At 45.3% G+C, this 27,936-nt stretch overlaps 1 protein-coding gene across 2 annotated transcripts in view; it reads left to right on the top strand.

Annotated features, from left to right (window-relative positions):
• Positions 1-27,936, top strand: part of USP7 (ubiquitin specific peptidase 7) — a 507,717-nt gene that overhangs the window by 469,553 nt on the left and 10,228 nt on the right. For both annotated transcript variants that reach the window (XM_040356967.1, XM_040356966.1), the window contains one exon: positions 17,874-17,964. In XM_040356967.1, coding sequence (XP_040212901.1) covers positions 17,874-17,964 — 91 coding nt within the window. The remainder of the gene's footprint in view (positions 1-17,873; positions 17,965-27,936) is intronic.

Consider the following 27,936-nt stretch of genomic DNA (forward strand, 5'->3'; position numbering starts at 1 on the left):
GGGTCTGACTTGCGGCCTATTCTATTGTGGCCACACTCTGGGGTCTCCGTCACTCACGGAGTGAGCATTTTGCACCAGACAGTGGAGGAGCACCGACTCTCTCCCAAAGTTATTAGGCTAGTGGACCAGCTGGTCCAGGGCCTCATATAGGTCTGTGATGCTTCATTGGATGCTGCGCCCTTGTTATCCAGGGCTTCTGTTTCAGAATGGTTTTATGCACACGGTGGTGTAGTGGTTAACTCCATTACTTGGCAGCAAGAGAGTCATTGGTTCGCATCCGGACGCTGACGCCCATCTGCCTGGAGCTTGCATTGTCGCTCCCTGTGTCTGCGTTGGTTTCCTTCGGGTATTTTGGTTTTCTCCAAAGGCATGTGTGCATATACATACACACTATATGTGTGTGTGTATTATTTATGGACAACCGTCAAAGGCCCAGCTGGGGACTAATCCGTCCCTGGGTGCGTAAGCCGATCAGGCCGGCACCCAAGTCCTGCCAATGTATGTAGCCTTCCCTCCCTGTCTCTAGGTGGGGGGGGGGGCAACTTGCAGGTTCACAATTTGGTGAAACCTCCCTGCTCTCCGACCAGTGGGTCTGCGAGGTGGTCTCTTCAGAGTACTAGAAAGGGGTTTCCTCCTATCCACAGAACAAAGTTCTTTCCTTGTGTCTTCCTCTCCTGGCCCGTTGGTCTGCCTTGGGCAGTATGGGACTTGCTAAGCTGCGGGGTAATTTTACCTTTCCTGAAGGACGAGAGGTTTCGGGTTTTCTATGGGCCTCAGGCCCTGAATATCTTTGAACGTCGGGTGGTTCTGCATGGAATCCATTCGTTCGGTGGTAGCTGCGCTCCATCCGGGGGATGTCCTCGGACATCAGAGACGCATACATACATGTCCTGTTTTGCGCATGTCAGTTTTTTTTCTGTGCTTCGTGATGAGAGAGGGTCTCTGTCAGCCTGTGGCCCTCCCTTTTGATCTGGCGTCAGCACCATGGGTTTTCAGCTAGGAGCTTGCACTTATCCTAACTTTGTTGGGACAGCGAGGCTTTGCCTCATTAGCTACTTGGACGACTTTCTTCTGAGAGCAGCTTCTGTCTCAGACCTAGTGGATGTGTTCCTATTCAGACCCTCCGAAGATTCGGGTGGGTGTTAAACGTTTAGGCCAGAAGGTGTAGCTCAGTGGCAGCAAGCCTGCCTTCCATGTGTGCGACCCAGGGTTCAAATCCTGGGCATGCTAGGTTCCGACTCAGCGTTGGAGTATCTAGGGTTGATTCGGACTCCTCGTGGCGAAGGTCCTTCTTCCCCTGGAGAAATTGCAGACTCTTCAGTTTGCGGTCAAGGTATTGGCATCACGCAATCGGTCTTCTCTCCGGACACCTGCTGGTCTGGGGCCTGTGGGTAGCTTCCTTCGAGACGGTACTGTATGCCCAGTTCCACACAAGTTTTCCAGGGGAAATACTGTCCAGGTGGTAAAAATCTCTTGTCTCTGAAATCATCAGATTCCAGTGCGCCACCTAGTCAGAGTGTCTGAGTTGGTGACGGAGATCCCCGACTCTTCGGTCCAGGAAGTTGTTTCTTTCTTCCAGTGGTCGGTGTTTACGACGGATGCCAGCCTCACGGGTTGTGGGGGCACCTGGGGGGGGTCCAGTCAGCCCTGAGTCGCTGGACTTGCGTGGACCTATAGCCACACCTCCCTGAATGTGCCTGCTCTCGTCTGGTCTCGGGCCTGGCTAGTGCCTGGGTGGGAGACCGCCTGGGAATACCAGGTGATGTCTACTGTTCATTGTCCTACTATTTTAGGCGATCAGGCTATGCTTCTCCTCATGGTCGAGGAGGTTGCAAGGTCCTCCTATCTGGTTTCAGTCGGACAACGCCTCGGCCGTGGCTTCGGTCTACCATCAGGTATACCGGCAGGCGGACTACTGGAGTCGCCAGATGCTTGACCAGGGCGACTGGTCTTCGTGGTGTTTTAAGGGTGTTTTGGCTCCCTTGCAGGAGGTGAGCCTCACAAGGCATGGATCTCCTGGCCGCTCGTCTCCACCGCAAGGGTGTCGAAGTTAGTGGCCAGGTCTAGTGATCCAGTACAGATGCGCTAGTCGCGCTGGTGGCCCTGTCGGGTCTGTATCGGCGACTTTTTGCCGTTCCTCCATTGTAGTTGCTTCCTCGGCTGCTCCACAGAGTGGAGGCTGTGGAGATCCCGATGATTCTAATCGCTCCAGATTGACCTTGGCGTCCTTGGTACGCCGATATTGGGTGCCTGGTAGCGGAGATACCCTGGCGGTTGCCAGGGCGGGAGGTCCCTCTGTCTCGAGGTCCCATACTTCCTCCTGTTGTACAGTCACTGACTTGCTCAACATGGCTATTGGAAGCCAGACTTTAAGTGACCGGGGTCTGTCTGTCATCTCAACAATGCTGAGCGCACGGTAGTCTTCTTCCGGAGGATCTACTATCGCACCTGGCAGACCTACATCTCTTGGTGCGAAGGGATGGAGTGACGTCCACGGACGTATTCTGTGTCCAGGGTCCCGCTGTTTTTACAGCTTGGAGTGGATCTGAAAATTGCTTAAAGCACCGTTTGGGGGCAGATTTCAGCCTTGGCTGTGTTCTTTCAGTGGCCCTTTTGCAGCCCGTTCCCTGGTCGGTCCCTTTTTTTGTGCAGGGTGTTTGTCATATACTTTGCCCTCTTGGCCCATCTCTTCCCCCATGAGTATTGACTCTGGTGCTCTCGGTTCTTCAGGAACCTTTATTTTCTCTTAACACTATCTCAGAATCCCTTAGTGGCCTTTACCTCTGTTAGAGGGGTTTCTGAGTTTGCGGTCTTGTTCTTCCATCCTCCTGTCCTCAGCCGGCGCATCCTACGGAGGTTGCCTTTCATACTTTAGGCGTGGTGTGCGCTTTGCTGGTGTACCTGCCTGATACGGCTCAGTTTCGGAGATCTGACTCTTTGGTGTCTGGTCCACAAAAGGGCTTGGTGGTCTCGTCGACCACCATTTCTCGTTGGATCAGGCAGGCTGTCATACAGGCCTATGCTCTTAAGGGGCGGGCCCCCCTTTCCGGTCACGGAACTTTTGACCAGGGCAATGGTGCTTCCTGTTTTTTCCGACATGCGTCGGTCTCACAGGTGTGCGAGGCGGCGACTTGCTCGTCCGTTCACGCTTTTTCCAGAATTTACATGGTTGCTGTGAATGCATCTTCTGATGCTTCTTTCGGCCGCTAGTTTTTGCAGGCGGCTGTTTAAAGTTGGAAACAAAAAGCAAAATATTCTGCGCTGTCTATCAAAGATGAGCAGCTACAAAACCAAAGACAAGTGGGTAAAAAGACAATACGAACAAAATGGTAGCGCTAAATAATAATTGAATATACTACACACAATCTATATAAAAAATATAAGTGACAGTCCAAAATAAATGATCATGTGATGGTGCTCCAAAAATTCAATGCATAAATTTAACCAAAGTGAGAAGAAGCCGTCACCAGCTGAAAGGAGGCTTACCGGAGAGATTGAACCCTGAGGAACATACGTTCGAGAGGGTCAATCTAGCGTAATATAGGCACATGGATCGATTAATGCTGCAGCTCATTAAATGACCTCCAAATCTCCCAATGGTGTAGCCAAAGATGGATGGTTTGATGTATATATCGAAGTGATCCAATAGTAGTCAAATGGCAAGGCCAAAAGGGGAATATCCAGAAGAGGAAAAAGTCACATGGCGTAATCCTGTATATGAACTATATTTTAATGTAGGTTGAAAAACTTACATTAAATAATAAATGAAAACTGATCAGCTAAAAAACGGCAGCAGTGGGGTACCGGACACGTTTCGCAGTCTCGTGCATCGTCTGTTTAAAGTTGCACCTCCTCTGTTGGGGAGCTCTGCTTGTTTTGGGGTGAAGTTAAAATTGGTTTTACTGATATATTTCACCCCCCCGTTTTTGACACTGCTTGGGGACCCACTTAGTAGGATTTTTTGTACTCACCGTAAAATCCTTTTCTCTGAGTCCATGGACGGACACCGCACCCACCCCTCCTTTTTAGGTTTGTACTGCTTGTTACAAACTAATGCTGCAGTGAGGAGGGGTATGTCTGGAGGGACCGCCCCCTGTGCAGGGATGTTCAATTCTGTTAATGCAACATGTATTTAATTATCTAACATGTTTCTGCCTAGTCCTCTCCTGTAAACAGTGAACATAACCTTAAGATTTAAGGAGCTGTGTCCGTCCATGGATTCAGAGAAAAGTATTTTACGGTGAGTACAAAAAATCCTATTTTTTTATTTGGCTCATGCTGCTTTCGAACAAATCCAATGATGTGGGGGTGGGGCCGAGCCCTGCACTCGGTGGCTTTGAATGCCGAATGCAGGACTCGAGAGCGCGCCCGCAGGCTAACCCCCTTGGAAAAGCGCTTCCCAAGGGGGAGGAGCCGAGAGAGCTGCTGGGGTTCCCCAGAAAACACCATTCGGGGGCCACTCTGTACAAAACGAGCTGAACAGTGGAGGCAAGTATGACAGGGCTCGACAATATCCAGGCGCCCGGTCACAATTGCGACAAGAAATTGTGACCTGGCGCCCGCCGGTAATTGAGGCCGCAAAGCCGCGGGCTAAATTTCCAGCCGTCGTGGGATCCTGTGTCTACGTGCACCCCCACCCTGTGAGAGCGGCGAGCCCACGATGGCCGGTAATTGAGGATGCGGCTTTGCAGACTTGTGAAGGCCCAAGCTTACTTCTGTGACCTCGCTCCATCTGGTGGTGGCCATTGGCATTACAAGTAAAACAGCAGTTCTAATGTGTTTTCTTCACTGTTTTCACTGCCATCTCCTTCCTTCTAATTAGAACCCCCAAACATTATATATATTTTTTTATTCTAACACCCTAGAGAATAAAATGGTGGTGATGCAATACTTTGTCACACCGTATTTGCGCAGCGGATTACAAGCGCACTTTTTTGGGGAAAAAATACACTTTTTTAAATTAAAAAATAAGACAACAGTAAAGTTATCCCAATTTTTTTTTTTATATTATGAAAGATAATGTTACGCTAAGTTGATACCCAACATGTCACGCTTCAAAATTGTGTCCGCTCGTGGAATAGGCGACGTTTAAAAAATTCTACAGGTTGCATGTTTTGAGTTAGAGGGGGTCTAGGGCTAGAATTATTGCTCTCGTTCTAACTATCGCGGCAATACCTCACATGTGTGGTTTAAATACCGTTTACATATGCGGGCGCTACTCAGGTATGTGTTCGCTTCTGCGCGCGAGCTTGGCGGGACGGGCGCGTTTTCTGGCTCCTAACTTTTTTAGCTAGCAGCTAGATTCCAAGCAAATTTGTCAAACCCTGAAGTATGACCTGTTTATTATATAAAAAAAATATAAAAAATGCGTGCCTTTAGTGTCACTTTAAGTTCCTGGAGTCGCTCACCATTTTTGTTATCCCTTTCTCGTTCGATCTTATCAATATCTTTTTGTAAGTGAGGTCTCCAGAACTGGACACAGTATTCTTACATAGTAGGCGAGGTTGCAAAAAGGCTCACGTCCAACCTATGTGTGTGATTATATGTCAGCATTACCTTGTATATTCTAAATTAGGCCAAACTAGATCTATATAGGGGAATCAGGGCCTCCTGCTGGTGATGCATCCCCTAAAACTCTATTTATCTTATCGTCCATGGACGGACACAGCTCCTTAAATCTTGACAAGTGGGTTATGTTCCCTGTTTACAGGAGAGGACTAGGCAGAAACATGTTAAATAGTTAAATACATGTTACATTAACAGAGTTGAACAGCCACGCCCAGTGGGCGGTCCCTCCAGACATAACCCTCCTCACTGCAGCATGCAGCCTCAGTTTCGTTCTGCCTAGCAAAGGAGAAGGACGTATGGCTTCCTTTGGGCCCAGCCCCCTGAGGAGAAATTTTTTTTTTTTTTTTTCTTGAAGAAGCTTCTTTCAACTGTCGGCTGAGAGACAGGCTGGATAATATAGAAGATATAAAGATATGAGGCTTGTAGTTGTTATATATGTAAATAAGTCAGGTTTCCAGTCCTATAATTGCATATATGAAAAAAATTGTTTGAACAAGAGGGTCAAACCAAAGAGAAGGACTATAAGGGAATACACCTGACTAAATAATTATTCAAAAGTAGAAAATTTTTAATTAAATATTAATAATACATATAGTGGAAGAACTTGATTGGATAAGGAACAATGTTATTAAAAGATTGGCTGCAGTGCGGTTCACCAACTATAGGGTATATTGAGACCAGCAGGGCAGCCTCCACATACTAACAATAAAGAAAAAATATATACAAAACATATAAACATAAAGGCCATCCGGATATCAGATAGTATGGAGGGATATATATTGCAGGGAAATCCCTGAATGAAATAAACCAATAAGGCAATTTATTGAAAAGTAAAGAAAATATATTATCCCTCCAGTCTCATCTGAAGCTCGAGCTGTTGAGAGAGATAAGAAACCAGAGGTGGCAGAGATAGAAGGGAGAGGAATCAATGTGGCAATCTTATAGCAATCAAAGAGGGAGCAGGAAGTCCTGTATATATCCTCATGTAATTGATGTTGGATGTACTCCGCTACATATAGATTCAAACCAAGGATATTGTATCTCTGCTGGTTGATATAAAGCAAATCTGGCTGATGGATATTCACAAATCTTGAAAAAAAATTATAATAAGGGACAGGAAGCTACCTGTATACGTCCTTACAGAGTGAAAGTGCAGTGATTACAACAAAATCTAGAGAGGATTGGATTCCTAAGGCAGATAGACCCACATATATTTCAAGGGGGTCCCTGAAAGTCCAGCATATGATTTCAATATTTTCCAAAGGATGCGTTCTCATAAAGTATAAAAGAGAGGAGCATTAATTCACAGTGGGTACTTTACCAGTCCTGGAACATTCAGGTGTTTGCTTCTGCCGTTCGTGATTGTAGTCCACAGATGGAAAGATCGCAGCGTCTGTGTGTCCAGCCAAGCTGGTTGAGAAAAATTCTTCAGGCGTTTGCAATCATGTAGGGGGATCTGTTCAAGTAAAGATAGCACACAAACCAGCTGATGTCATCATACTCTGAAGATATTACTTCATGTGTGTCATTCACTATTGCAGTGATTAGCTTTATAGCTGGTTTTGCTGTTATCCCCAAAGACTCACATCCGTGGATTTAAAATGGGAATCAAATCATGTTCTATATCCTTCAATGGTTGCCTGTAGTTTTAGCTCTGCTCTCAGTTGTATTTGTCATACAGTCTCAGACAGCTTCTTAAGCCTCATCGTATGAGAATCACACAGACATGCAAATCTGCAAGATAACCGGATGGTCAAAATAAAAAGATCCTCGCCGACTAGTTTCGCATGATCAATGCATAGCTTCGTCTGGGCGTATCGATGCACATCAGGGTTTCCTCTTTATAGTGTCCTTCCCTGATTGCAATCGTTGATTAATTAATTGAGAAAAGAGGAAAGAAAAAGAAAAAAACAAGGACAATGGTAATTGTATAGACATGTGTTTCTGATCAGCACTCAATGCCCACACAGCAAAGTCTATTTTTTCTGCTCACCCATTTGAAATATATGACATATGATGACAGCTATTGTTATTTAATTTAGATACATTCAATGTGAATCACTTACATCTTTTCTACACAGGTTTAATTTACCCCTATATCATCAGCCAATTTATTTCTGTTATTTTTAACATCGAGAAAATATGTAATGATACATTGAAGACAGGAAAATTATCCATGCCAATATGACGCATGATATATATTTTTCTCCCTTGGTGTACTCTATCTTTGCGGATAGATGAATGTGTGAGCAAAGACTTTGCACTCAATGCCCACACAGCAAAGTCTTTGCTCACACATTCATCTATCCGCAAAGATAGAGTACACCAAGGGAGAAAAATATATATCATGCGTCATATTGGCATGGATAATTTTCCTGTCTTCAATGTATCATTACATATTTTCTCGATGTTAAAAATAACAGAAATAAATTGGCTGATGATATAGGGGTAAATTAAACCTGTGTAGAAAAGATGTAAGTGATTCACATTGAATGTATCTAAATTAAATAACAATAGCTGTCATCATATGTCATATATTTCAAATGGGTGAGCAGAAAAAATAGACTTTGCTGTGTGGGCATTGAGTGCTGATCAGAAACACATGTCTATACAATTACCATTGTCCTTGTTTTTTTCTTTTTCTTTCCTCTTTTCTCAATTAATTAATCAACGATTGCAATCAGGGAAGGACACTATAAAGAGGAAACCCTGATGTGCATCGATACGCCCAGACGAAGCTATGCATTGATCATGCGAAACTAGTCGGCGAGGATCTTTTTATTTTGACCATCCGGTTATCTTGCAGATTTGCATGTCTGTGTGATTCTCATACGATGAGGCTTAAGAAGCTGTCTGAGACTGTATGACAAATACAACTGAGAGCAGAGCTAAAACTACAGGCAACCATTGAAGGATATAGAACATGATTTGATTCCCATTTTAAATCCACGGATGTGAGTCTTTGGGGATAACAGCAAAACCAGCTATAAAGCTAATCACTGCAATAGTGAATGACACACATGAAGTAATATCTTCAGAGTATGATGACATCAGCTGGTTTGTGTGCTATCTTTACTTGAACAGATCCCCCTACATGATTGCAAACGCCTGGAGAATTTTTCTCAACCAGCTTGGCTGGACACACAGACGCTGCGATCTTTCCATCTGTGGACTACAATCACGAACGGCAGAAGCAAACACCTGAATGTTCCAGGACTGGTAAAGTACCCACTGTAAATTAATGCTCCTCTCTTTTATACTTTATGAGAACGCATCCTTTGGAAAATATTGAAATCATATGCTGGACTTTCAGGGACCCCCTTGAAATATATGTGGGTCTATCTGCCTTAGGAATCCAATCCTCTCTAGATTTTGTTGTAATCACTGCACTTTCACTCTGTAAGGACGTATACAGGTAGCTTCCTGTCCCTTATTATAATTTTTTTTCAAGATTTGTGAATATCCATCAGCCAGATTTGCTTTATATCAACCAGCAGAGATACAATATCCTTGGTTTGAATCTATATGTAGCGGAGTACATCCAACATCAATTACATGAGGATATATACAGGACTTCCTGCTCCCTCTTTGATTGCTATAAGATTGCCACATTGATTCCTCTCCCTTCTATCTCTGCCACCTCTGGTTTCTTATCTCTCTCAACAGCTCGAGCTTCAGATGAGACTGGAGGGATAATATATTTTCTTTACTTTTCAATAAATTGCCTTATTGGTTTATTTCATTCAGGGATTTCCCTGCAATATATATCCCTCCATACTATCTGATATCCGGATGGCCTTTATGTTTATATGTTTTGTATATATTTTTTCTTTATTGTTAGTATGTGGAGGCTGCCCTGCTGGTCTCAATATACCCTATAGTTGGTGAACCGCACTGCAGCCAATCTTTTAATAACATTGTTCCTTATCCAATCAAGTTCTTCCACTATATGTATTATTAATATTTAATTAAAAATTTTCTACTTTTGAATAATTATTTAGTCAGGTGTATTCCCTTATAGTCCTTCTCTTTGGTTTGACCCTCTTGTTCAAACAATTTTTTTCATGGATAATATAGATCCTTGTAGTCTACTCAGTCCGACCAGCAAGCGTGGGCACACCTTTGCAAAGAGGCTGGGTCTGCCACGCCTTACCCCATGACTCTGGGGGTGGCCAGTGAGCTTTGCTCCAAGGTCCACATATGACTGGGCTGTGGTGTTGTCTCAGTCACAGTGGACCGGGCTGACAGCTACCTCCATTGCGGTTGTATGTCTGTCAAAAATGTGTCAGCGAGTCCTCGCTCGGATGGGTAAGTACAGTCCCTCCCGCTTAGGTCCGGCTCTGGCGCCATTTTTGGGGTGGTTTTCAATTGTATTGAAAACTCCCATTGGCGGCCATTTTGCCATAGCCCCGCCATGGCGCAGTATACATTGCGGTCGGCCATTTTCCCTGTGACCGCGTTCTGATACGTTTGGCGGCCATCTTGGGGTAGTCCTGTCCCCTAGTGATGATCCTACGGCGCACACAGCTCCCTTCGGATGCCGCAAATTACCTCAGTGTGTTTTCCTCCCCACACGCTGTGGGCGGATGGCGGCGCTGGGCAGTCTCCTCCTCGGTGAGCCCCCTGGGTTCCCCCAGGCCAGCGCAGCAACGGGTGAGATGCCCTGATTGGGCCTGGGAGCTTCCGTTTTTTGGTAAATACACTTGCATGTTATACATACACACTATGTGTATGTGTTGCTTAATTTGGTGTCAGTTTCTGGTCCTTCTCCTACATGATTGTGATGGCAGCGGGGTGTCTAATACCTGGGATCCCCACAGATGTTTTTACTGTTTGTCCTGGACACTTTGGTGCCAGGGTGGGGGTGGACTACGGATGGGCGGGGGTTAAAGAAGTGCCCCCTCCGTTATCCCCTGGGGAATACTCTGTCATGGAGCCATGGACCATATACCTGGGTCGGTGCAGGATAAGGCACTTAGGGTGCGCTTCTCACTGCTGTACAGGACTCTTCTGTAGCTGGATAGTGCAGCTGGGTTTCCGCTGAGGGCTCGTTCTTTTTTGGGATCCACAAATCAGACCGCTCTGTGTAGGTTTTTTCCTTCTGTGCCCTTCTTTGCTTATTTCTAAGATGCGGAATGAGGAAAGCCGTTGGGGGCTTTTGTAGTCCCTCACCGCCGGGCAGTTAAGTGCCCCTTTGAGGGGAGCCCTTTCAAGAGGTGTGCCTCTCCTCCGGTGGTGGACCCTCCGGGCATGTATAGGTGACCATTCTCCCTATTGCAGGGGACCCCCTGCTTGTATGGATCTGACTGATTGCAGATCCGAAGTATTGACCCTTTCCATGCTGGGGCCTGACTGGCGGCCTATTGTGGCCACTACTCAGGGGTCTCATTTACTCACGGAGTGAGCATTTTGCACCAGACAGCAGAGGGGAGCGACTCCCCCGAAGTTATTAGGCTAGCGGACCAGCTGGTCCAGGGCCTCATGTAGGTCTGTTTCAGAATGTTTTTATGCACACTGGTGTAGTGGTTAACTCCATTACTTGGCAGCAAGTGAGTCATTGGTTCGAATTGCACACTGACATCAATCTGCCTGGAGCTTGCATTGTCGCTCCCTGTATCTGCGTGGGTTTCCTCCGGGTTACTCCGTTTTCCTCCAAGGGTGTGTGCATACACCTACATAATATTCATACACACTAGGTGTGTGTATTAATTGGGGGCAACCCTCCCAGGCCGTCAAAGAGCCAGCTGGTGGTCTAATCCGTCCCTGGGTGCGAATGTGATCATGCCGGCACCCAAATCCTGCCAATGTATGTAGCCTGTCTCTAGTTGGGGGGGCAGCTTGCAGGTTCACAATTCGGTAAAACCTTCCTGCTCTCCGACCAGTGGGTCTGCAAGGTTGTCTCTTCGGAGTACTAGATAGGGTTTCCTCCTATCGTGTCTTCCTCTCCCGGCCCATCGGTCTGCCTTGGGCAGTGTGGGACTTGCTAAGCTGCGGGGTAATTTTACCTTTCCCGCCGGACCCGAGGTTTGGGGTTTTCTATGGGCCTCAGGCTCTATATACCTTTTGTGAAACGTCGGGTAGTTCCGCATGGAATCCATTCGTTCGATGGTAGCTGCGCTCCATCCGGGGGCATCCTCGGACATCAGGGACGCATACATGCATGTCCCGTTTTGCGCATGTCAGAGTTTTTTTCTGTGATGAGAGAGGGTCTCAGTCAGCCTGTGGCCCTCCCTTTTGATCTGGCATCAGCACCATGGGTTTTCAGCTAGGGGCTCGCACTTATCCTAACTTTTTTGGGACAGCGAGGCTTTGCCTCATTGGCTACTTGGACGACTTTCTTCTGAGAGCAGCTTCTGTCTCAGACCTAGTGGATGTGTTATTCCCATTCAGACCCTCCGAAGATTTGGGTGGGTGTTATGCGTTTAGGCCAGAAGGTGTAGCTCAGTGGCAGCAAGCCTGCCCTCCATGTGTGCGACCCAGGGTTCAAATCCTGGGCATGCTAGGTTCCGACTCGGTGTTCGGGTATCTAGGGTTGATCCGGACTCCTCGGTGGCGAGGGTCCTTCTTCCCTTGGAGAAATTGCGGACTCTTCAGTCTGCGGTGAAGGTATTGGCATCACGCAATCTGTCTTCTCTCTGGGCGCCTGCTGGTCCGGGCCTGTGGGTAGCCTCCTTCGAGGTGGTACTGTATGTCCAGCTCCACACTCGGGTTTTCCACGGGAAATGCTGTCCAGGGGGTAAAAATCTCTTGTCTCTGAAATCATCAGATTCGGGTGCGCCACCTAGTCAGTCTCTGAGTTGGTGACAGAAATCCCCGACTCTTCGGTCTGGGAAGTTGTTTGTTTCTTCCAGTGGTGGGTGTTGTGAACCTGGGGGGTCCAGTCGGCCCTGAGTCGCTGGACTTGCGTGGACCTACGGCCACACCACCCTGAATGTGCCCGCTCTCGTCTGGTCTCGGGTCGGGCCTGGCTAGTGCCTGGGTGGGAGACCGCCTGGGTATACCAGGTGCTGCTTACCGTTCATTGTCTTACTATTTTGGGCTTATCCTCGTGGTCGAGGAGGTTGCAGGGTCGTTCGATCTGGTTTCAGCCAGACAACGCCACGGGTGTGGCTTCGGTCTACCATCAGGTATACCGTCAGGCGGACTACTGGAGTCGCCAGATGCTGGACCAGAGCGACTGGTCTTTGTGCTTGGGGTGTTTTGGCTCCCTTGCAGGAGGTGAGCCTCACAGGGCATGGATCTCCTGGCCGCTCGTCTCCACCGCAAGGGTGTCGAAGTTTGTGACCAGGTCTAGTGATCTGGTACAGATGCGTAAGTCGCGTTGGTGGCCCTGTGGGGTCTGTATCAGCGACCCCACAGTTGCTTCCATTGTAGTTGCTTCCTCGGCTGCCCCACATAGTGGAGGCTGAGGAGAGCCCAATGATTCTCATCGCTCCAAAATTGACTTTGGAGTCCTTGGTACGCCGATATCGGGCGCCTGGTAGCGGGGGTACCCTGGCGGGAGGTCCCTCTGTCTCGTGGTCCCATACTTCATCCTGTTGTTCAGTCACTGACTTGCTCAACATGGCTATTGGAAGCCAGACTTTAAGTGACCGGGGTCTGTCCAACGCGGTCATCTCAACCATGTTGAGGGCTCTGTAGTCTTCATCTGGAGGATCTACCATCGCACCTAGCAGGCCTACATCTCTTGGTACAAAGGGATGGAGTGACGTCCACGGACGTATTCGATGTCCACGGTCCTGCTGTTTTTACAGCTTGGAGTGGATCTGAAAATTGCTTAAAGCATCGTTTGGGGGCAGATTTCAGGCTTGGCTGTGTTCTTTCAGTGGCCTTTTTGCGGCCCGTTCCCTGGTGGGTACTTTTTTGTGTGCAGGGGGTTTGTCATATACTTTCCCCTCTTGGCCCATCTCTTCCCCCTTTTTTTTTAACTCTGGTGCTCTCAGTTCTTCAGGAACCTTCCTTTTGGAAACTTCAGAGAGATTGTCTCTTGACACCATCTCAGAAAGTGGCCCCTTTAGTGGCCTTTACCTCTGTTAGAGGGGTTTCTGAGTTGGCGGTATTGTCTTGCAAGCCGCCATGCTTGATCCTCCATAAGGATTAGGTGGTGGTGCGCCTGCGACCTTTCCTTCTTCCGAATTTGGTTTCGGCCTTTCGCCACAATAAGGACGTTGTCTTCCATCTTTCTGTCCTCGGCCGGCGCATCCCACGGAGGTTGCCTTTCATACTTTAGGCGTGGTTTGCGGTTGACTGTCTTTGGTGTCGGTGTCTGGTCCACAAAAGGGCCTGGCGGTCTTGTCGACCACCATTTCTCGATGGATCAGGCAGGCTGTCATACAGGCCTATGCTCTAAGGGGGCAGGAAACCCTTTCCGGTTATGGCACCTTCGACCAGAGCAATTGGTGCTTCTTGTTTTTTTTTTTTGTTTTATTCCCGATATCATGCGTCGGTCTCACAGGTGTGCGAGGCGACGACTTGCTCGTCCGTTCACGCTTTTGCCAGAATTTACATGGTTGCTGTGAGTGCATCTTCTGATGCTTTTTTTGGCCGCTAGTTTTTGCCGGCGGCTGTTTAAGGTTGCACCTCCTCTGTTGAGGAGCTCTGCTTGTTTTGGGGTGAAATTAAAAATGGTTTTATTGATATATTTCCCACCCCTCGTTTTTTACACTGCTTGGGGATGTCCCACTTGTCAAGATTTAAGGAGCTGTGTCCGTCCATGGACGATAAGAGAAAATAGAATTGTTTGTACTTACCGTAAAATCCTCATCTCTGAGTCAATGGACGGACACAGCTCCCACCCCTCCTTTTTAGGCATGTACTGCTTGTTACGAACTGAGGCTGCATGCTGCAGCGAGGAGGGTTATGTCTGGAGGGACCGTCCACTGGGCGGGGCTGTTCAACTCTGTTAATGTAACATGTATTTAACTATTTAACATGTTTCTGCCTAGTCCTCTCCTGTAAACAGGGAAAATAACCCACTTGTCAAGATTTAAAGAGCTGTGTCCATCCATGGACTCAGAGAAAAGGATTTTACGGTGAGTACAAAAAATCCTATTTTTCTTTTCCTACTGCCTGATCACACGATTTGCTCATTTTGCAATCATCTGAGTATCCTAAAACTTTTTTTTTTATTGCTTGCCAACACTGTACCCCAAATGTTGTTCTCAATGGATTCCTTTTCCCTAGTTGCATTATTTTACATTTAGAAACATTGAACTGCAGTTTACACTGCTTTGACCAATCTTCCAACAATGCCAAATCATGTTCCTTAGTTGCATACAGTGCCTTGAAAAAGTATTCATACCAGTTAAAATTTTCCACGTTTGTCATGTTGCAAGCAAAAACATAAATGTGTTTTATGTGATGGACCAGCACAAAGTGGCACGCAATTGTGAAGTGGAAGTAAAATGATAAATGGTTTTAATTTATTTTTATTTTTTTTACAAATATCTAAAAAGTGTGGTGCATTTGTATTTAGCATTCTTTACTCTGATACCCCTAACCAAAGTCTAGTGGAACCAATTGCCTTCAGAAGTCATCTAATTAGTAAATCGTCCATCTGTGTGTAATTTAATCCCAGTATAAATACAGCTGTTTTGTGATTTGTGATCTGTTTTAGAGAGAACCTTGGTGAACAAACCACATCGTGAAGGCCAAGGAACACAGACAGGTCAGGGATAAAGTTGTGGAGAAGTTTAAAGCAGGGCTAGATTTTAAAAAAAATATCCCAAGGTTTGAACATCTCAAGGAGCACTGTTCAATCCATCATTTGAAAGTGGAAAGAGAGTGGCACAGCTGCAAACCTATCAAGACATGGCCATCCACCTAAATGGACAGGCTGGGCAAGGAAAACATTAATCAGAGAAGCAGCTAAGAAGCCATTGGTAACTGGAGGAGCTGCAGAGATCCACAGTTCAGGTGGGAGAATCTGTCCACGGCACAACTGTTAGTGTAAAAAATGATACTACAGCGCTAAATTAAATAATCAAAAATATACCATTAATAAATCACCAAATAATAAAAAGCTGCAAAAATATTGTAGTGGGTCAAACAGAGTAAAAAAGTGAATTATGTAAATAATTGCGCTAATTACTAACTTAAATAATGATGCCAACCGTGCTAAACAGTGATTAAAGCTCTGAGTCTAATAAAACAATATAAGAACAAATCCACAAAATATGTCCAATTGTGCTTGAGATGTGCACCGGTGGTTCAAATGAAAAAACACCCAGTTCAGTGCAGTGATAAGAAATCCGATGTAATCACAGACACACTCCTGCTTCACAGATGAGGGATCTCCTCCACACAGACACCGCTCATGGAAAAAGAAAGGAGACAACTCATTGCACAGATGGTAGGGCACCAAGGAAACATAAGATATTTCTCTAGCAATAGCACACTCACGATACCGCTATTGGTAAAAACGTGTGGAAAAAGGTGCTTTGGTCAGATAAAACCAAAATTGTACTTTTTTGCCTAAAAGCAAAATGCTATATGTGGTGAAAAACGAGCACTGCACATCACCCTGAACACACTATTCCCATTTTGAAACATGTTGGTGGCATGCTTTTTCTTCATCAGGGACATCGAAGTTGGTCAAAGTTGATAGGAAGCTATATGGTGCCAAATACAGGGCAGTCTTAGAAGAAAACCTGTTAGTCTGAGAACTTAAGAGCAGGATAACAACCCTAAACATACAGCCAGAGCTACCATGGAATGGTTTAGATCAAAGCATATTCATGTGTTAGAATGGTCCCGTCAAAGTCCAGACCTAAATCCAATTGAGAGACTTGAAAATTGCAGTTTAACCACTTCCATACCAGGCACTTACGCACCTTCCCAAGCCAATTTGGCAATTGCGCGGTCATGCTACACTGTACCCAAACACAATTGGCATCCTTTTTTCCCCACAAATAGAGCTTTCTTTTGGTGGTATTTGATCACCTCTGCGTTTTTTTTTTTTTGCGCAACAACTAAAAAAAGACTGAAAATTTTGAAAAAAAATGCATGCCAATCAGTGCCCACAATGGGCATCACTGATTGGCAGGCATTGTTTGGCACTGATTGGCATCCATCAGTAAAACACATACAATAGTGCCCTTCCGTGCCACCTATCGGTGCCCTTCCGTGCCACCTATCGGTGCCCTTCCGTGCCACCTATCAGTGCCTACCCGTGCCGCCTATCAGTGCCCATCCGTGCCGCCTATCAGTGCTCATCCGTCCCGCCCATCCGTGCCGCCTATCCGTGCCCATCTGTGCCACCTATCCGTGCCTCCTATTTGTGCCCATCTGTGCCACTTATCCGTGCCGCCTATCCGTGCCGCATATTAGTTGCCCATCAGTGCCACCTCATCGGTGCCCATCAGTGCCGCCTTATCAGTGCCCGTCAGTGCAGTACCATCAGTGCTCATCAGTGAAGGAGAAAACTTACTTATTTACTATGTTTTATAATAGAAACAAAAAAAAAGTTGTTGTTTTTTTTCTACATTTTCAGTCTTTTTTTTTTGCAAAAAATAAATATCCCAGAGGTAATCAAATACCACCAGAAGAAAGCTCTATTTGTGGGTACAAAATTATAAAAATTTAGTTTGAGTACAGTGTAGCATGACCGCGCAATTGTCATTCAAAGTGCAACAGCGCTGAAAGCTAAAAATTGGTCTGGGCGGGAAGGTGTAGAAGTGCCCTGTATGGAAGTGGTTAAAGACACTCTCCATCCAATCTGACAGAGCTTTGCAAAGAACAGGCAACAATTTCACTCTCTAGATGTGCAAAGCAAGTATAGACATACCCAAAAAGACTTGCAGCTGTAATTCCAGGGAAAGGCGGTTCTACAAAGTATTGACTCGGGGGGCTGGATACAAATGCACTCCACACTTTTCACATATTTATTTGTAAAAAATAAAATAAAAATTGGAAACAATTTATAATTTTCCTTCCACTTAACAATCATGTGCCACTTTGTGTTGGTTTATCACAGTAAAATACATTTATGTTTTTGGTTATAACATGCCAAAATGTGGAAAATGTCAAGGGATATGAATACTTAAAGGCACTGTATGCTGGGAGCTCAGGCTGCTCTCCAATGATCAGACTAGTTCTGAGACACCCCCACTGCACAGCTATGAATCGGCAAGCTCTTATACAGCTGAGATCAGAGGGAATGTTATCACTAAAAAGGTGTTTATATTGTGTTTTTTTTTTTTTATGTCTATACAAAAATGTTTTGCCTTTCATTTCTATTCTAAACTAAATGGGCTGATTTGCACAGCGAGGGTTAACATTTACTTTAAATCTATTTTTGGTTACAGTTCAAGTTTGCCATTGTTATGATGGGCCGACATCAGTACATAAACGAAGAGGATTATGAAGTGAACTTGAAAGACTTTGAGCCCCAGCCTGGTGAGTAGTGAGCTTCAGATTGGAGATGTTCTTGATTAGTTTACCAAATTTTTTAAAATTTTCTGGACAATTCCTTATTAATATTCAGCTAAAGGGATATCCAGATGGGCTTCATTTACTAATGGAATTTTTTTTTCTCTCTTTGTAAAGTGTTCTTTCTTGTCGTTCCTTGAGGGACACGGAATTAAGACTTGTGGGTTATAATGGTTCCTACAGAAGCATTTTAACAGTGCCCAAAAAAATTAACCAGGCTGGTATAACCCAGCCAACTCCCAGCGTGTATCAGTTGTTTGAAATGTTCAAGGAGAATGGATGTTTACCTGCTCTGTTGAGAAAAGCCTAACCTTTCTTTATTGATATTTTTATTTTTCTTCATCAAACTTCAGCTACAGCTCTATATGTATTTATCCAGATTGACAACTCAGCGCTAGCGTTAGAAGCCATTCTTGGACCCTTATGGACTGAATGATTGCAGGCCTATCCTGCAATGTGACCTTCGGCACTTGGCCTTGTGTTGTGTTGCTCCCCAGACTTAAGTGTACTGTTGGCCACCAAGTGTGTGCTGGCCAAAGCCTCAGATGTGATCGCATCTCTAAAAACACACTTTTGTGTGCAGACCATGTGAGTTAAGCCACCAGAAGCTGCATTGTTACTAAAGACTAAGCGTAATTTACAAATCGCCCCCTTTATTTCCTGCAGAAAGGAGTTGATGCTGAAGGTTGATGTCATCTGCTGGGTGGTGTCGCATGTGCATGCTTTGCGGCGTCTTTCCCTCCATTCAGCAGAGAGGTTCTCTTGACTGCACGTGACACAGATTTAAATTAGATTGTCTGCTTCCCCCACCTATAGTGACCTGGTCCCCCACCTGCTGCAGAATATCAGATCACAGATGGATTGGTAAAATTCCCTCTTCCCCAGGTGCCTCCATAACTCGGGTTCAGGTTCTGCATGCAGTTCAACCCCTGTATTGTCTGACACTATGGCTGGGAATTTTGTTTGGAGTCTATGCCATCCTCCGAGTCTCCTCGGCTCTTTCCCAGGATTTTTTCACCTCTGTTATGCCAGATTGCACGTTTGATTGTGGACTCTGATCACAGTAGGCTTCTATGCCTACCCCTGCAGAATCCTTATCTGATCTGCCTGTGGCATTAGGAGTCTCCAGCTGTAGAAACTCTGATGTTGTCTCTTATGTCATGGCACATGAGGAACCACGCCTGTTACACTCAGGTTTATATTAACATTTGCAGCTGTTTTTGACTGTGGCTTCTACAATTCTGTTCCCAGCCTAAGCTCTTTTAGGGTCCCCAAGACTGCTAAGACCTTCCTGTTTCTCCTGTTTTTCCCTGTCATCCTTTACAGAGACTGAAAAAACCCAGACCTTTTTGCCAAACTTTAGCTGGTTGGGCTACAGATCAATCTGATCATTTAATTGTGGAGAGACTGAAGCTCAGGCTGCATTCACACCTGAGCGTATAGTTTTCCGAAGTTTTTAAGATTTTTTGCAGCTTTTTTTTTTTAGAAGTGTTTAAGTGTATTAAAAGCATTTTCACAGCTTCAGTTTTTTTTTAAATTATTGTTATTTAGCCAATTTAAGCACTAGGGCAGGAATATGCAGTTAGCGGGCCTCCAGCTGCTGCAAAACTACAAGTACCATCATGCCTCTGGGTGTCATGCTTGTGGCTGTCAGTCTTGCTATGCCTCATGGGACTTGTAGTTCTGCAACAGCTGGAGGCCTGCTAATTGCATATCCCTGCACAAGGAGAGGGAGATGAAGTTAGGGGTGGAGAGATGTTTTAGCGTTTTTACAGGTGTTTTACAAGCCTTTTTTTGCTCAAGTCAAGCGTGTCTTTTGATGTCTATGGGGCCACAAACGGCTTGTAATCTGCCCAAAAAGACTCAGGCTCATGTACGTTTTTGAGCTTCAGGCATTTTGCTTCAGGTGACAAATCACTCAATTTATGATTTCTTGGCTATTTTTCAGAGAATATTGATAACACAACAACTTCTTTTACTCATGGTTGGTGTTTGGCTGAAGCCATTTATTAATGAACTGTGTTTACTCTTTTTAAATCACAATGGCAACAGAAACTACCCAAATGACCCTGATCAAAAGTTTACATAACCTGGTAATTTTGGCCTGATGATGACATGCACACAAGTTGACACAAAGGGGTTTGAATGGCAATTTAAAGGTAGCCATCCTCACCTGTGATCTGTTTGCTTGTAATCAATGTGTGTGTGTATAAAAGGTCAATGAGTTTTGGGACTCCTGACAGACCCTTGCATCTTTTATTCAGTGCTGCACCGACGTTTCGGAGTCACGGGGAAAGCAAAAGAATTGTCAAAAGAACCGGTGGGAAAAGGTAGTTAAACTTGTATAAAACAGAAAAGTGATATTAAATATATCCATGGAATTGAGAATGTAATCAAGAAATGGAAAAGGGGTTCTGTTGAAACCAAGGTCAGGTAGACAAACTTAAATTTCAGCCACAACTGCCAGGAAAATTGTTCGGGATGCAAAGAAAAACTAAAATAATTTTTAGATGAAATACTGGACTCTCTGAAAACGTGGTATGGCTGTTTTTCAAGACGCACAATAAAAAGGCATTTGAAGAAAGATGGGCTACATGGCCGAGTCGCCAGAAGAAAGCCTTTACTACGCAAATGCCACAAAGTATCCCACTTATAATTACACCAAACATCACAAAGACAAGCCTCAAACCTTCTGGCACAATGATGAGACTAAAATTTTGCTTTTTGGCCACAACCATAATTGCTAAATTTGGAGAGGAGTCAACAAGGCCTATGATGAAAGGTACAACATTCCTACTGTGATCCACGGAGGTGGATCTCTGATGTTTTGGGGATGTGTGAGCTACAAAGGCACAGGAAATTGGGTCAAAATTGATGGCAAGATGAATGCAATATGTTATCAAAAAATACTGGAGGAACATTTTCATTCATCAGCCAGGAAGCGTATTTGGACATTCCAACATGACAATGAGCCAAAATACAAAGCCAAGTCGACCTGTCATTGGCTACTGCAGAATAAAGTGAAGGTTTTGGAGTGGCCATCTCAGTCTCCTGACCTCAATATCATTGAGCCACTCTGGGGAGATCTCAAACGTGCAGTTCATGCAAGACAGCCCAAGAATTTACGGGAACTGGAGGCTTTTTGCCAAGAGGAATGGGCAGCTTTACCATCTGAGAAGATAAAGAGCCTCATCCATGAATACCACAAAAGACTTTAAGCTGTCATTGATGTTAAAGCAGAGGTCCACCCTAAAAAAAAAAAAAAAAATATTAACATTCTCAAAATCTGTAAAAAATAAACAAATTTAAAAAAAAGTTTTACTTACCAGAAACACCTGTTGCTAAGCAGGCTTCCTAATCTGCCACTTCCTATACCGAGGAGCTCCTCGTTTTTTTCCTCCCTCGCGTTGTCTCCTGGGAAATGGGGCCCGCTGTCTTCTGGGACCGGTGTGTCCCAAAAGACAGTCGGCCAATCACAGAGCGCAGCGCACAGTATAAGACAGGCAGTGAAGCCGCAAGGCTCCAATGACTGTTTCCCTTAGTTAGGATGGTGGCGCCGGCACCCAATCTGATGGGCGGATCAGCCTTGGGGGGGGCCGACATCGCGGGCTTCCTGGACAGGTAAGTGTTCTTATTAAAAAAATAAATAAAATAAAAAATTCTTTGGCTGGAAGACCGCTTTCAAGGGGGCAATACACTGTATTAAGAACTGGGGTAAGTAAACTTTTGATTAGGGTCATTTGGGTAGTTTCTGTTGCAATTATGATTTAAAAAGAGTAAACACAGTGGATTGATAATAAATGGCTTCAACGAAACACTAACCATGAGTGAAAAAAGTTTTATGTTATTCATATTCTCTGAAAAATGGCCAAGAAAACATAAATTCTGCCAGGGTATGTAAACTAATGTGAATAGGCGCCATTGAAATGAATGGGGTTTTGCTTGTTGGGCATTTAGAAACTTTTGAGATGAGCGTTTTAGGAGCTGAAAACACTCAGGTGTGAATGCACCCTTATGCTTGCAGCCTCTGTGTTTGTAAACACAAGAACAAGCTCAACTGCTGGGCTGGAGAAATGTATGTAAAAAGTGTTCTGATCTTCAGGGGACAGCTTGTTTTCAGAGCTGCCCTGGAAACCCATGTCAAGGATGTCCCTTGCAGGTAATTAGGCAGACTCTGACCTCTCTGAACAATAAGAATGCTCACTTGCATGTCCACAATGTTTAACCACTTAAGCCCGGACTGTTTTGCTGGTCAAAGACCAGGCCACTTTTTGCGATTCGGCACTGTGCCGCTTTAACTGACAATTGCGCTGTCATGCGTCGTGGCTCGCAAATAAAATTTACGCCTTTTTTTCCCCACAAATAGAGCTTTCTTTTGGTGGTATTTGATCACCTCTGCGGTTTTTATTTTTTGCGCTATAAACAAAAATAGAGCGTCAATTTTAATAAATGCAATATTTTCTACTTTTTTTTCCCCTCAGTTTAGGCCGATACGTATTCTACATATGTTTAGTTAAAAAATCGTAATCGGCGTTTATTGATCGGTTTGCGCAAAAGTTATAGCGTCTATAAAATAGGGGATAGTTTTATGGAATTTTTATAAAAAATTTTTTTACTAGGGATTTTTTTGGGATCGTTGTCATTTTTTACAGAGATCAGTGCTATAAAAATGCACTGACTGATTACTGTGAAAATTACGGTGAAGGGGTTAACCACTAGGTGACGCTGTAGGGGTTAAGTGTGCCCTAGGGAGTGCTTCTAACTGTAGGTGGGTGGGCTGTGTGTGACAGGACAGTGATTACCGCTTCCGATTACAGGAAGCTGTGGTCACTGTCCTGTCACTAGGAAGACTGGGTAAATGCTTGTTTACATAAGCATTTCTCCCTTCTTTCCCACTGTGAGAAACAAATACGGGTATGTCCACGGGACCCGCGGTCACGGCGCGTGCACAATGCCGTCTTCTTAAAGGGGTTGTATACCGTATTTATCGCGGTATAACGCGCACCCCTAAAGTTGCCCGAATCCTGTGGAAAAAAACGTTTTTTTTTTGTACTTAGTTTTGGTGTCTTGCGCGGCAGCCTCCTCGGGTCCGGCGTCCGTCTGCGGCTTCGGGTGTCCTCTTCGTCGGGTCCGGCGTCCTTCGGCTTCGGGTGTCCTCTTCGTCGGGTCCGGGTACCGTCTGCGGCTTCGGGTGTCCTCTTCGTCGCGTCCGGCGTCCTTCTGCGGCGTCCTCCCCGCTCGTTTCCCGCGCCGAGTTTGAATACTGCGCCGACATATACAGAGCGCAGTACACTCGTGTATTGTCTGGCAGGCTCGGCAACTCTCGCGCTAACGTCCTGTACGTCCAGGACGTGAGCGCGGAAGGAGCCGAGACTGGCCGACTATACCCGAGTGTACTGCGCTCGGTATATGTCGGCGCGGGTATCGGCGTATACCACGCACCCACGATTTTGCCCTGATTTTCAGGGCAAAAAAGTGCGCGGTATACGCCGATAAATACGGTATATACATCCTTTTGCCTGCCTGTGCCATGCTGCAGACGTACATCTGTGTGCGGCGTACATCACAATTCAGAAGAGTTAATACTCATGACTACTTGGGTTATGCAGCCAAAAAAGGCAAGAATCACCCAGGCACATCCCTTCTGAGCAGCTAAGCCTCAGTTTTGTGCTAGTGTTCTTTGGTAATTGGTGTGCCTCCCCGTGTCTCTCCGAAGATCACATGGACTTTGTTCCTGTCATGTCTAGTCTATTCCTTACACCCCACTATCTGGATCTGCCGCCAGCAGGTCAAAAGGGTTTGTACCTGAACCAGGCTTACAAGTGTGGGGGCGACCTGTGATATCTGCCTGTTGGAGCTGGACTCTGTGGGCAGCAATCTCTGGCGTACAGTATATCCAGTCACCACACTGGCAGGTGTTCTACAGGTCCAGGACCTAGATCCCCCTGAAGGGCTGTAGAGTCCCTGGAAGGTCTGCTGGTCCTAACTGGTCAAAAATTGTGCCCCCTCTCCCCAGTTGGCCATATAAAAATTGACCATACTGGGAGCAAACGTTGCACCCATGGCTAACCCAGTTCTCACCTCCATACCAGTAATATACTTTTATTTTATTTTAAATCTATTAAATCCAAACTAAAGAGTTTTTGTACATCTCCTAGCTTAGTAACACGATTAAGTAAATGTTCTACTGCTTTCAAGTGTTCTTGGAAGTACAGAAATAAAGGATGGAGTTCACCTGGTCAGTAATTGTTTCACTTCATCAGGGGACTTCCAGGCATCAGTGGATATATAGGATACCTACCTCCACATGGTGATTTTTCCAGCCATGCAGAGCAATTTGTAGTTGAAGATGGCCATTCTGATTGTGGTGTTAACTGGCAAGCCTGTCCATACCCGCAGAGTGTTTACCAAGTTGTTGGCTCTGGTGCTGGGGTTGTTGAGAACCAAGTCCATCCCCACTGTGGCGTATATATCTGAGTGACTTGCTTCTGAGGGAGCAATTAGCTCAAAAACTGATGTCAAAAGTCCAGCAGGTGGTACAAGTCCTGGAGAGGTTTGTCTAAGTTACTGTTCCATTACCCTTGGTTTTAACACTTGATTGCTTAAAGTGGAGGTTCACCCGAAAAGTTAATTTTTAACATTAGATTGATGCTCATTTTGTCAAGGGGAATCGGGTGTTTTTTTTTTAAATCAAAGCAGTACTTACCGTTTTAGAGAGCGATCTTCTCCGCCGCTTCCGGGTATGGGCTGCGGGACTGGGCATTCCTATTTGATTGACAGGCTTCCGATGGTCGCATACATCGCTTCACGATTTTCCGAAAGTAGCTGAACGTCGGTGCGCAGGCGCCGTATAGAGCCACACCGACGTTCGGCTACTCGTGACGCGATGTATGCGACCGTCGGAAGCCTGTCAATCAAATAGGAACGCCCAGTCCCGAAGACCATACCCGGAAGCGGCGGAGAAGAACGCTCTCTAAAACTGCTTTGATTTAAAAAAAAACGACCCGATTCCCCTTGACAAAATGAGCCATCAATCTAATGTTTAAAAAAAAGCCTAGTATTCGACGGCTTCAGTATCAGATGGAGTCCCTGAGGGCATTAAAGTCCCTTTATTTAGGCCTGCATGAAGGTGCTGAGGAAGAAGGCAGCTACCTTCTTTGCGGCTTCTTAGACTCAGATTCTTTCCAGAGCCATGCAGTTTAATATCCTATGGAACAGAAGTTGGCGGTCCCTTGATCTGCCAATGTTTCTGACTCCCAAGACCAGGGAAGCTCTGGAGTGGTTGACATCCATGCAGATGCAAGATAACTGGAAGTCCTTTCATCCAGTGAATAGGAAGGGCTTAATAACCAATGCCAGCCTATCAGGCTGAGAGGTTGACAATCGGCATCCTGGAACTTTGGGCCATTCTGATCGGTCTACCTCTTGGGTCTGCCTTTCAGGGTGCAGTTGGACAATACCTTACTTTGGCATAAGTCAATTATCAAGGAGGGACATGGTTGCACTGATCTGGAAGAAGCGGCCTCGATCTTGTCCTTGGCAGAACTGCATTTTCTGACCCTCTGGCATGTACATTCCCAGCATGGAAAATTGGCAGGCGGACTTTCTCAGCCATTGGCTAAATCCAGGAGGGTATGCCCCTCAGCCAAGTTGTTTACTGAGATCTTTTTGCAGTGGTTGTAAAGGCACAATGTTTTTTACCTTTGCGAATTCTATGCATGAAGATAAAAAAACTGCCTTTGTACAGCAGCCCCTCCCCCCCCCCCCCCCCTAATATTTACCTTGGACCCCTCTCAATCCAGGGATGTCCACAAAGGCCTTGCCTCTTCAAGGACTCGCACTCCTGATTGGCTTTTGACAGCAGTGGGTACCATTGATGGTGGGAGTGGGGCTGAGCCGCTGCTCTGTGTGTGAATGGACAGAGCCACAGCTCGGGAGCGTGCCAGCTTTGGTGCCTCAGCTGCAAGCTTCTTGCTGTGGGGCTACCAGGGAAGAACCAGGAACCCCAGTGTGGTATCCAAGAAGAGGAGGATCCAGGGTGCTCTTTGCAAAGCAATTGCACAGAGCAGGCAAGTAGAACATATTTGTTATTTCAAAAGAAATAGGGCTTTAATTTCGCTTTGGGAAACACTGAATTTGGATTTCTTGGCATCCTGATTTAACAACTAACTGGATAGCTTTGTATCTATCCCAAGACAGGGGTCCTCAAGATACACTAGTGACTACTTGATATCGGTGTTCCCTGATCTTTACCTTCCCTCTATTGCCGCTTCTTCGTCACCTGTTGCGCAGAATAGAGGCAGGGAGCATTCCAGTGATTTTTTTGGCTGCACCTGCTTCACAAGGAAGATCGAAATATCTTAAAGTTGTTGGGCTTTAACAGCCATGCAATCAAGACCACGTTTTAAATGAAAGGAGCGTTTCTGACTCTAATCCCTACCCTCCCTAAGGCTAGAAAGTCAACATTCAGTAAGTTATACCATCATGCATGGACGTTTTTTTTACATCTGGTAATATTCATTTCTCACCTGTCCTTCAGTCTGGTGTGGAGAGGTCTCTGAATTTTAGGTATAATCAAGGGACATATATTGACCTTGGCCATTCTGTTTCAGAGACCTATCGCATCTTGCGGCTTGGTTAAAGGCTTTTGTTCAGGAAGTGTTCTGCTTGTGTGCGGTCTTCATGGGACCTTAACTTGGTCTTGTCTATTTTACAGTCTTCTTCCTTTGAGCCTCTCTGAGAGATGTCCTTATTGCTCCTTTTCCGTTGCCACTACCTTAGCTTAAAGTGTCTCGGAGTTGGCTGTGCTTTCCTGCAAGGAACCTTTTCATGATTCTTCACCAGTGTAAGGTAATATTGAGGCCTCAGTCAGGACATTGTTACCATCTTTTTATTCTGATCTTAAAGAGGTTCTTCACTCATCTTTAGCCCATATCCCCCCCCCCCCCAATAGTTCAATTCTCTGTTTGCATTGCCTTATGGTCCTTGTAAGAGTCAGGTTGCTTCTCAATCCTCTATTTCTTGGTGGATTCATCAGCTCATTTCTTTGGCATATGGTATCTAGGACCAGTTTCCTTCTTTCCCAGTCAGGGCCAATACCGACAGGAGTGTTGGTGCTTTCCTATGCTATTCAACATTAAGCTTCTGTTTAAACTATGTAAAGCTGCTGAAAAAATGTGGAGGGCGCTAGAACACTCAGTGATACTAAATAATATTAAACCAAAGTGATCCTGTGAAAAAATAGTTGTAGATATATAACTATTTAGCAAAATATATAATACAAATATATTTTTGAAATTCAGAAGTGTCTCTGTGTCAAATTTTTTTTATATAAATAGTCCCAATAATGTGTTCAATCAATGCATCACACATATATAAACAAATCTTCTTTCTTGAGTTTTCTTTATGTGAAAAAGGAGAGGAAAGCCATCACCACAAATCCAATCTTCCTAATCACCCTCTAATGGTGTTGAAGCAAACAGATGCGCTTACCGGAAATATTGGACTATTATAGTTAAACAATAGTCTGTTAGACTTATGCAGGATTGTGCCTGCATACACATCGGACAGGAAAACCAATTTTGAACCTCGGTACCAGGGATTCCAGATAGGATATGAAACAAACAAAAAGGCAATGGAGATGCCAATAGTGTGATATTGCTAAAAATGTATGGTATTAAAAAATATAGAAAAAACAAGGTACACTGGCCAAAGATGGCCTCTTACTTTAAAAGTGCCTACCCGGCACTGGGGCTGCAGGCGTGTCACCGCTACCTTGCGGTGCGGTACGTATCAGGGTCGTCTAGTGCGGTGCTGGCTCCGTAGCACGGCTCGGCGTCCCAGCTGTCAGCTAGCACGGGCAGGGAGGCACGTCACGTGATCGGGTCCGCCTCCGACGTACGTTTCGTCAGGTACAACGTCTTCAGGGGGGAGTGCCCG

This window comes from Rana temporaria, chromosome 6 (genome assembly GCF_905171775.1).
Source record: "Rana temporaria chromosome 6, aRanTem1.1, whole genome shotgun sequence".
Classification (NCBI taxonomy): domain Eukaryota; kingdom Metazoa; phylum Chordata; class Amphibia; order Anura; family Ranidae; genus Rana; species Rana temporaria.